Source organism: Hirundo rustica, chromosome 6 (genome assembly GCF_015227805.2).
Source record: "Hirundo rustica isolate bHirRus1 chromosome 6, bHirRus1.pri.v3, whole genome shotgun sequence".
NCBI classification, from domain to species: Eukaryota; Metazoa; Chordata; class Aves; order Passeriformes; family Hirundinidae; genus Hirundo; species Hirundo rustica.
The window spans coordinates 38,566,396-38,576,654 of record NC_053455.1 but is presented as its reverse complement, the minus strand read 5'-3'; the positions used below and the strand labels follow the sequence as shown (position 1 = coordinate 38,576,654).

Here is a 10,259-nt window from a genome sequence, read left to right as displayed (position 1 = left end):
TCCATATTGTGTCCCTACTGTTGCTGACATCCAAGCTGAGGTCCTTTGGAGATGGCAGCTGAGAGTGGCAGTAAGCGCATTTGGCTTCGTGTGGATTTACAAAACATGGTGTGTACCTGTATAGGGTCTCCACCAGCGTTATCCAGTAAAGGAAGGACAGTGTTCCTTATCAGTTACTCTGCTGGATGCAAGGATATGCAGGAGTCTGCTAGCCAGGATCCAAGTCAGAGCCCAGAGCAAGAAAGAAGGTACAAGAGAGTTTCTAGCCTGTAGGAGCATTGGTGCTTTTAGCATTTGATGCTGAGCTTTGTGCTCCAGAGCAAGTCAGATCAACTAATTGCAAGGATCCTTTTTGGCAGGAAAGTAAGCAACACTTGTGAGGAATTGTGCTGGCCTAGCAATGGACTGGGATAGCTTCACCCAGCCTGGTGGAGTGGTTTGTGTTAGCAACAGTCTCCCAGGAACTCCTCTGTGCTCCCAGCAGCATCTGAAAATACAGGTTGGTCAAGCAGCACTGCAAGGCAGAAACGAGCCCAGACTCTACCAAAACCAAGTAGTAGCACAGATCCAGTACTGCACCATAAGAGGATGAGAGCAACGCTTTAAAGACACCCCAGGTGGCTTTGGTAGGAAACTCCATATAATGAGATAGATTCACCCCCACACACCCAGGAGTTCAGCTTTGTTCATGGATTTCAGGGAGTTTTAGAGTGCTTATTGTGCATATGACAGGATATGGCTCAGTGGAATGACTCACTCCCTGTAAAGTTAATTCACACTTTGTTGCTATTTCCATTCACAGGTGCCTCTGTAAGATTTAGTGCCAGGAAGCTACGAAGCTGGGAGCCAGCTCTGAATACTCCCACAGGTTACTTTACATCTAGTAAACAGCAGTCTGTAGAAGGACAGTGTGATCGCAGACTTGGCAAAAAACCTCCCCCCAAAAAATCCTAAAAACCCCAACAACCTCCTCACCCGAAACACAAGCTCTCAAATAATGCTTTATTGGCAGTAATTTCCTATTCCCTTCTACTTTCTGAATTTGCTCATTACCTCTGCTACATTGTTTTTTGTCCATTTTCTTTCCTAGCTCTCTGCTGACCCACCACACTCCTTCCTCAGTAACCTCGCTTTCCAGCCCTCTCACTCTGGAGCAGCTATGGGGCCCCACATCTGGACAGGCAGGAACCCTGACCAGTGCAATACTGGAGACAGGGCTAAAAGCTCCTGTGAGCTGTCTTGGATAGAGCCTTTGCATCCTATGTGGCACAGGCAAAATTTCTCAGCGCTTGAGCAGTGTTTAACCACCAAGGTAAGTTAAGTGAAGCTGGTAGCTAAATTATACATCAGCCTAATGACAGAGCAGCCTGCTGTTATTAAGACTCCAAATGCAAGTCCTGCACAGGCTTGGCTCAGTGAGTTCTGGGGAGGGCCTCTTGACCGGTCCCTGGATGCTGGCTTCTGGGGAGAGGCATTGAAAGCCTTGGATGTTTGCTCCTCCATCCCCCTCAGCAGCCTCCGTGCTGAGTGGCTGCTGAGGTAGAGAAAGATTAACTGATGTAACAGAAGGAACCTGGAAAGTGTCAGCTTTGCGGGGCTTTTACCAGTGCTAATGGGGGTTAGGACATGGAGTGAGAAGTGGGGCTATTTCCCTGTTATGCTTCTTGTCAGTAAAATGGACTAACTCCTTCTCCATATTATAGCCCAACTTAATTTGCACTGACAAAACTGCAAACACAAATTGTGGACATTAAAAAAATTTATTTGAACAAATTTTAGACACAATCACATAGGGAGAAAGCTCTCAGTACAGTTTCTTTTCCAGAATGAAATAACCCCTGTTTAATACCAAGCTACTGCAGGACAACCCTTGCCCTCCTCAGCAGGAAGGAGGCCAGTGTTTTCCCACCTGTGGATTTGCTCCACAGGGATATGGCATGCTCTTTGGCAGGTCACACCACAGCCCTCGGTCTCACAGGCTAAAGAAATGTGTAAAGACCCAACAGACAAACTGAACTCTTGATACAGCAAAGGTGCCTGTACAGGTGGCATATACACACAGGGATGCATTGCTGAGTGAGAGCTTTGTCAGGAAGTGGTGTCTCACTAGGCCCATGTCAGACATGTCACTTCTAGTTACTGTCTCTGTGCTCAGCATCTCTTGGGACTCCTCACTGGACTCAAATGGCATTTCAGTTGGAGGAGTCCTTTCAACATTCAGCTCATTTTGCTGCGCCATCCTTTTCAGGTCTGAGCCTTACTCTCGAAGCAGCTCCAAGGCTGCGGGCCACTTCCCTTCACAGGAACTTCTCCACCTCTTTCATCCTGCATTACTGCCCAGGGAGACAGCAGTCTTGTCTCCCATCCTGGGAACTACTTAAGCTGCACTACAAAACCAGACGTCTGTGAGAGAGGTTTGCAGGCATTTGTTTGCAGCCAGACTGCATTACTCGCATTTGCCTTGCTACAGGCTCACTAGCTCACCTGACCTTGCTTTTGGTCTAGGGCAAACCATCCACAGCTATTTCTCTTTCTGTCACACTACTCCAGAGCATCCCCAAAGTGATGGTGCGTGGCCAGGTGCAGAGAACCCCCTGAGTATTGAAAGCATTGCTTGACAGACCTGTCACGCTCTCTGCTACATAAACCAAAATGAAATGTCTCTGCAAAAGAAGATTTAGAAATTGATGCAAGTCCTGTAATAAAATATAATAAAATGTGAATAGACTGTCAGGGATATTAATCCCCTGAGAAACAGGTGAGAGAGGAAGGGAGTGAAACATAAGGAATTCTTTTCTCCAGCATAAACTTAATGGATTTCTTCTGCTTTTGATTACAGCAGATCAAGCAGTGACTTATAAAAAAGGGAAGCATAACAGAAAGAAGCCCTGAGTCCTCTGTTCCTGCTCTGCAGCCTCAGGAAGAACAGTACAAGGTAAATTCCATTCTTCTGTGTAGAACTGAAATGGAAGATTTTACTAATGAAGTGGGAACTCTCTCTCACTACAACCCACTCCTTTTGATTCAGAACTGAATGTATGGATAATATTACTTTGAAATTCATATCACTAGCAAAATTTTCAGGTCCCTAAAGGTTTCCCTGCATATTAGCATCTCAACTAAGTAGAACCACAACTTTCATTTATGACATTCATTCTTCTTTCCTTCTCCATCTATCTTTCTTCATTCCATCTTTCTCCTTCTACTTGCTTTCTTCCTTCTCTCTCCATCTACATTTGACCCTTGGTAGTGCTATAAACCCTCTGCTGACACAGTTTTTTTCTCTGCTAGATAGAGCCATTCCTCACTGTTCCTCACATCTTTCCTCTGAAACACCACACGCACAAAAGGCCTTTCAAAGTTGGTGCCCAAGTCCACAACTACCTCTTAGGATAGGACTATAAAACACTGGCACCCAGTGGACTAGGTAGTCCTCTCAGAGAAGGTTTTGCTCAAAGTATTACTGTAGCTCCCAGTGCGTTTTCTCTTCAACTTGCTAATGGCCTTTATTTAGGAAATACCTTCTCAAAAGTACTCCTAGTACAGGGTCTTTAAGAAAGAGTGCTGCTTTTTCACAGCCAAGTGACTTCTACCTATTTCGGCAAATGGAATCAGAGGGGGAACCCAAGTCTCATGCTACAAACTCTGCACCCCATGCCTGGCCACATTGCAGTTGCATGTAACTGCCCCTACTCTCTGCCACGCCTGTAAATCAGCCAAAACACAGGCTGATTTCAGAAGTTGCTCACATTTATTTTGCTACATCAGAACTCTGAAAGTGTGTGAGCTTCAACCAGAAAACTGGTCATTTTAAACAATGTAAGGAACCTGCCTGTTCTGGGGTACGGAGTCTTGATGTACTAAAGGCTCACGTTAGTCTGGGACACTACAGACATGTCCAGCAGGTATTATAGCTGCCTGGACCGTTCCACATCTCAGCACAATGGAAATCTAGTTCATGTCTCCTAGGCATCTGATACTGTACCCAGCAAGAGACAGGTTTCCAAGCCCAGCAGCTTATCATACCCTCCTTGCTGGGGCCATAGGAGCAGTCACTCCAAGAAGGTGCAGAGCCAATACTGGCATTGGGTGTTTCTTTTCCCCTCCCTCAAAGCAGCTTCAGACAAAGCAGAAGAACTTCTTCCAGCGACACTTAGAGAGAGTCTTGATGCCTTTGGCAGTCATCTTCTTTTCCTGACGTGCCTTGTGCTCAACACCGCTGACAATGGCCATGTCAAAAACTTCTTTAAGGTTCTTCTGGGTCAGTGCTGAGCATTCCAGGTAGGCTTCAGCCCGGATTTTGTCAGCTAGACCTTCTGCCTGGGGCCGGGGCACAGGCTTCACGTGGTAGCGATCCAGGCTGATGAGGACATTGACATCGTCCCGCAAGTCTGCCTGTGTCCCCACTAGCAGCACTGGTGCCCGGGGGTTGTGAGTTCGTATCTCAGGGATCCATTTCTCTGTAATGTTTTGGAAGGAGCTTGGGTTTACCACACTGAAGCAGACAAGGAAGACATCGGTGTCAGGGTAACAAAGAGAGCGCAAACAGTCAAAGTCCTCCTGCGGAAAAGGAAGGGGAAAAAAAAGAATCTTCACTGGACTGCTCTTCTAACAGCATGATGCTGCAGTAGCTTTTCTACAAGTTAAGTAGGATAGCAATGGGGGCAGGGTATCGTACTGACTTTGTGGCCATGCCACATCTCAGACACAAGTTTCAGAGTTGAGGGCATCTGTCATTCACTTGTCTGTGACTGCCGTACGAGCAAATGGCTGGTGCTGGACCAGTGCATTTCCTTTCTTCCCGGTTAAACACTGCCTTCCTCAAAGCCTGAAAACAATCCCTGTCCCACAGGGCCAGAGTTGACAGCTGCTTTGATAGAGCTTACCTGTCCAGCAGTGTCCCACAGCTGAATCCGGACTGGGGCTCCATCCACGAGGACCTGCACTGTAGCAGAAGGAGAATAAGGATGAGTCTAAAGCAGCTGGCCAGCTCACACACGTACACTCATACAGGCTTTTCCTGAGCACTCTGGTTCATACCCTGCTGAACAGACGCATTAAAGACACTCACAACTCCTCCTAGCTGAGCATCATCCCAAACCTCACTGAGACTGTTGAAGCTTGCACTGAAAACACTAAGAGAACTGCAGCAGACCTGATTTTGTTAGCTCTCAGGTGTTTTGTGTTCCTCTCCAGAATTTTGAAAGAATAGCTCCATGTTTCTGGACAACTGCTCTTCTAGTCAAGAAGAGACCTTAGCCAAACCGTTCCCTGAGAAAAACTTGTTCTTCTTCCACAATCTGTGAAAAAAGATAAGGATAAAACCAGAGAACTTCAGCAACTTGCCCCTATCTTCTTGGCTAAGCAAATTCAAATCAGTCTCGATCAAACAAGCTATTGGAGATTTTTCCCGTCCAGACCAGAAATGTGGCCTTCAAAAAAAAAAAAAGTTACATGAGTGTGCTAGCTAAGGAAAACCCCACCTTGGTAATGAAGAAGCTATTAAGGAAACAGTGATGAGTGAAATCCCTTTCAGAGACTATCCACACACTGAAAAACTGCTGAGTTACACACGTAAGGTTTGCTCCCATTTCACTCCCTAATCACAGTAAGCCTTCATGTGGTATCAGCTGACTCAGACTGAGGGCTGGCAGGACCTCTGATGGCAATCAGGAATGAAACTGTTAGATGTTTAAGTGCATAGACACCACAGAGATCAGCTAGGAACTGAGGAGAGGGAAAAAGGTGTTGTGGAGCTGGAAATCACTTGAAAGTCCCAACAAAGTGGATGGTGCTGTGCTTGGGCAAATAGAGGCAGACCCCATGGCTAAGGTGACAACGGCTGGTACATGACATGAACTTACAAAACTCCACTGCTGTGTGCAAGGATGAGGCTTTATTATCCTTAAAAACAAACAAAAACCCCAAAAGCCTCCCAAAACACAAAATAAACCAAAAAAATCTCCCAAGCAGAAGCAGGATCAATCTTTTGTGACTCTTGAAGTAATTAGTCAGGAGAGAAATGACAGAAATCAGAGAGTTTAATACAAGCTTTTGAAGGAGAGCACTCCTCCCTGAAAGCAGTCTGGGGAAAAAAAAAGTGACACAGACAAAAAGATGAACTGAAGTTTGGTGGAGACCGAGACTGGAAGAAAAATGAAGCGGTGGGTGCGTCCACCACAGTGCCACTCCTCACGGCGTAGCTGAAAGCCATTTCTTCCCTGTGACTGAGAAACAGTTGGGTTGTTACCATATCTTTGCCCCAGAGGAGGAAGAGAAACCTGTTTCTGATCAAAGAACCTGCTAGATCCTGACTTGATCTTCAAGTCAGCAGGCATTTGACTTTCTAGTATCTGGTTTTCTCTGTCTCACAAGTGCATTGAGAGAAGGAATTAGCATCTCTTGCCATCTTCAGAAGACGCTCACCACATATATTACCTACCACTCCAGCGTTTGCACCAAGTTTCATCCCATCGGCTGCTAGCTTGAGCTACGTTAGCAGTTCTGCAACAGCCCTCCAAATGCCGCCCTCACAAAGGTCCACACCCTCAGGATGAGGATGGATCATGGTACAATAGCGAAGGGGCTGGCAGAACAGGATAGCCTGGTGGAGAAAGGTCACCGGGTACGCCTTTCACTCAAGGCTGCTCTAGCTGGCAGCGACACCCAGCAGGAGGTAGCAGCCAGACTGATGTATGTGGCTGGGTCACTGTCCCAGAGATGTTCTCCTGACAATGCAACACCTTCTCCTATCTTGTTATTGGCATCACAGTCCCATGACCAGGATCAAGGTTAGAATTTAAACTGCTCAGATCTGCCAGCAATTTCAATGGCAGGTATTCCCCCAAAGTGGAGGGAATTGGGTTACGATTTCTGAGCTGGATCCTGAACCATAATATGCAACTTTGGGAAGGGACTTTCTTCAGGCTCATCCAGGGTAAGAATAGGGGTGAGAAGGAACACTTGTCTGTTTTTCCATTTTCTCCCAATAAGCAGAAAGTGAACTTTACAAGACACAGTTTTAATGTTTTTGATTTCTATCAGTTACAAATCCTATGAACCTCTGAAGTCAGACATAGTACTGGGACATCCAAACCGGGACTAAACCCATGTGCAGCTATCTTCAAATTGCCTGCTGTTAATCAAGGAATCTCTGCATCTTGCCTTCACCTTTCTGGATCATTTTATTATGGATTTACCCCTCCAAAAATGTGCAGTCTAATAACTACAGTAATTTTAAGCCTCTCTTAGTCTAATCCATACACATGACTAAAGAGAGCAGAGAGAGAAGCAACCTTTCCCTTGGAGAGCTCATGAACATCTGTCCACAAAGGGCTTCTGGACCGTGAACAGCAGCATGTTCCCAGCTCAGTTCCTTCAAGTGACAATGGAATAGCTTAGAGAAGGGCAAGGTAAATCAACAACTCAGAGTGAGCAATTGGGGGGGGGACATTCAGACAAACAAAACACTCCCTCTAAGCACCCATAAGACTATGATACATTAGATGTCTCATTCCTAGTCTGACTTGAGCACATCTCTAATCTACCAATCTACATTGTCAAGTAGTGCTGTGTTTCTTCATATCAAATGAAGATAAGAAATCTTTCAAAGGGCTTTGTATTCTCCTGGGGTTTATATTAGAAATTGGAGCCCAAAGGAAGAAGACTGTAGAACAAGAACAAAGATAGCATTCACAAAATTGGAAACTACTGAGAGCTCATCAACTTGCAGTTCTAGCCAGACTTATAAAGCTCGTCAACTTTTTGACGTCCTCTCTTCAATGCTAACTTCACCAGAGATGGAGGGAAAAGGATGGTTTCCCTGAGTATCAGCCGAAGCTAAAATCACAGCGTTACACTGTAGGCTATTTCTGAAGCTAAAAGCACCACAAATAATAAAAATACCTAAGCCCCCTTCTATTTAGTCATAACAACAACCACAAAACCAGGAAGGTGACCCAGTTCGTAGAACTTGCAAATCAACTCGACACAGCTGCAGAACGGAGGACCTTCACCTGCTAAACCTCGCAAAACGTCGGAGGGGCTCGGTCCGAGTCCCAGAAATCCCGTGGGGCCGTGTGCCCGCAGAGCCGCACGGGGCAGCCCGTGGCGCGGGGAGCGCTCGCCTCCATCCACCGCGGGACCCCGCTCCTCCCGACACCGCGTCCCGCGGTTCCGCTGCTGCGGGCTGGATCCTCCCGGCCGCCCCGTGCCCCGCGCGGCCCGGGCGGGCACCTACCGGAGAAGGTGTCGAGGGCGGTGGGCTGGTACTCGTCGGGGTACCCGTTGGTGGTGTAGCTGACCACCAGGCTGGTCTTGCCCACGGCGCCATCGCCCACCAGCACGCACTTGATTCCCAGCTCCGGGCCGCTGCCCCGGGGCGGGCTGTGTCTCCGTAGGGCGGGCGCGTAATCCAGGAGCTCCTGGGGAGGCATGGCAATGACAACGGCACTGGCGGTGGCGCCGCGGACTCGACAGGGCTCAGCGTGGGGAGCGGCGCGGCGAGGCCGCTGCCATGCTCCTGAGAGCGGGCTGCCGTGCAGAGTCACCCTCTCCAGCCCGCCGAGCTTCGCTCCTCATCACTACACCTGCCACCCTGCGCACAAAACCAGCCCCTATTTCCCTAGTCCCGCCCTGTCCCGCCCCGCCGGGAGGTGCCCGAGCCCAGCCCTGCCCAGCCCGGCCCGGCCCTGCCCGGCCCTGCCCGGCCGCCTCCTCCCGCCGCCGTCCCGCGGGCGAGGGTCCCGCTGCTGCCCCCCAGCCCCCGCCGTGCCCCCGAGCGGCGCCTGCCCTCGGGATCTCGGCAGGTGCCACGCCGTGCTCCCTGTCGCGCACACGCGGGAAAGCCGCGCTCCGGCCAAGTCGACCCCGCTTCCTTTTAAAAAAAAAGCAGCTCCACTGTCCCATTTGGTGCATCTGTGATTTCTGCCATGAAGTCGGGACAGAAGCAAAACCAACAGTGCTGGTCAATGTTGTGAAGGACAATATAAAACAAATGGCCAAAAGTCAACGCATCTGTCAACTATGGGATTGCCATTGCTGGGTTCCTGGTCCAGCCAAGCTGTTGCTACCCTCTGGCAAAAGCCACAAAGTGTATTTTCCCAGCTGAATGGACAAGTGCAGGAGTTCCCAGTCTGCTGCCTCTTCTCATATTCACCTCCGGTAGTTCACACACCACACTGTGCCCTTGGCAACTAAGAAGACGGCTCCAACCCTGCCCTCAGGAGCTCACTTCTAAAGGAGTATGACTAAACAAACAGGGGAGTGGGAACACACCACTTAAAAGGAGAGATACAGCCACACTATCTCAGCCATTATTGCACTCCACTATAGCACCTCCAAGTGATTGGAAACCCTGGAGGGAAAGTATTAATGCCTGCAGTACCCAATATTGCAACATTAGCTTTGAATATGCAGCTGCTCCCTAATGGAGGAGCTAAACCCAGCCTGTCGATGAACAACGCTCATTTAGTTTCCATGATGTCCTTCACGGTCCTCTCAGCAAGGCAGACCTGTTTGCACTAGGCAGGTTTGTGCTGCAAGCAGCTGCTGATTAGCAGTTGTGAGTTTGTCTTGCTGTAGTTTGCATCCATGCTAAGAAGACACAAAGGCGTTTCACCTACACTAATGCTGAACTTGAGAAGAAGTCTTTAGGTCAGGCACAGTCTAGAGTGCTTTTCTCTGTGGTTGACAGAAAGTCATAAGCACTGCAACCCTTCAGGTTCAGTGGACAAAGCATGTCCACTCTTCAGAAACAGACAACAAGCTTCCTGGGAACTGCAAGAAGGCTTTTCCTCCGCAGTTTTCTCTAGCAGTTTGCTTTCATCAACCCCTTATGTGTTTTTACACATAGCATAGCCTTAGATTTCTACAGCTACAAAAAAAAATGGGGATGGTACTAGAAACTAGGCTGCTGCTAAAACATGTGCCAGGTAGTCTTACTACAGCAAGTGGCTGCTATCTCAAGGGACTGGCTTGCATTAGACCAGCTTTTTCCAGTGCCATGCTCTTCAGTGCTAGTTCAGAGCGGGTGGCAGCTGAGCTGCTCCAGAAAAGGCAGAATGCGCTGGGGCAGGCGATACTCCGCAGTGTGCCAGGTGTGGCAGTGCCTCCAGTGGGACCAGCAAGGACATGCTACACTGCAGCTGGGACAGGCAGCGCAGCAAGCGAGGATCTTGCAAAGCTTTCCCAGTGCATTTCAGACACTGGCGTACTTTCTGTGAACTCTGACATTTCCATTCAGAAGAAATTAATGTAAA

The 10,259-nt window shown here is 48.4% G+C and overlaps 1 protein-coding gene across 1 annotated transcript; it reads right to left on the bottom strand.

Moving 5' to 3' along the window:
• Positions 1-1,741: 1,741 nt before the first annotated feature.
• Positions 1,742-8,621, bottom strand: RHOV (ras homolog family member V). Its single transcript, XM_040068663.2, has 3 exons — positions 8,240-8,621; positions 4,887-4,945; positions 1,742-4,560 (listed from the first exon to the last, which is right to left on the bottom strand). The coding sequence occupies exons 1-3, from the start codon at positions 8,433-8,435 to the stop codon at positions 4,120-4,122; spliced, it is 696 nt and encodes a 231-aa protein (XP_039924597.1). The 5' UTR covers positions 8,436-8,621; the 3' UTR covers positions 1,742-4,119.
• Positions 8,622-10,259: the final 1,638 nt, after the last annotated feature.

Excerpts from the sequence above, each read along its gene's own strand:
- RHOV (XM_040068663.2), bottom strand. The coding sequence starts at position 8,435 with ATGCCTCCCCAGGAGCTCCTGGATTACGCGCCCGCCCTACGGAGACAC. Across the intron at positions 4,946-8,239 it reads CGCCCTCGACACCTTCTCCG|TGCAGGTCCTCGTGGATGGA; the intron begins GTAGGTGCCCGC and ends CTTCTGCTACAG. Across the intron at positions 4,561-4,886 it reads TGTGGGACACTGCTGGACAG|GAGGACTTTGACTGTTTGCG; the intron begins GTAAGCTCTATC and ends CCTTTTCCGCAG.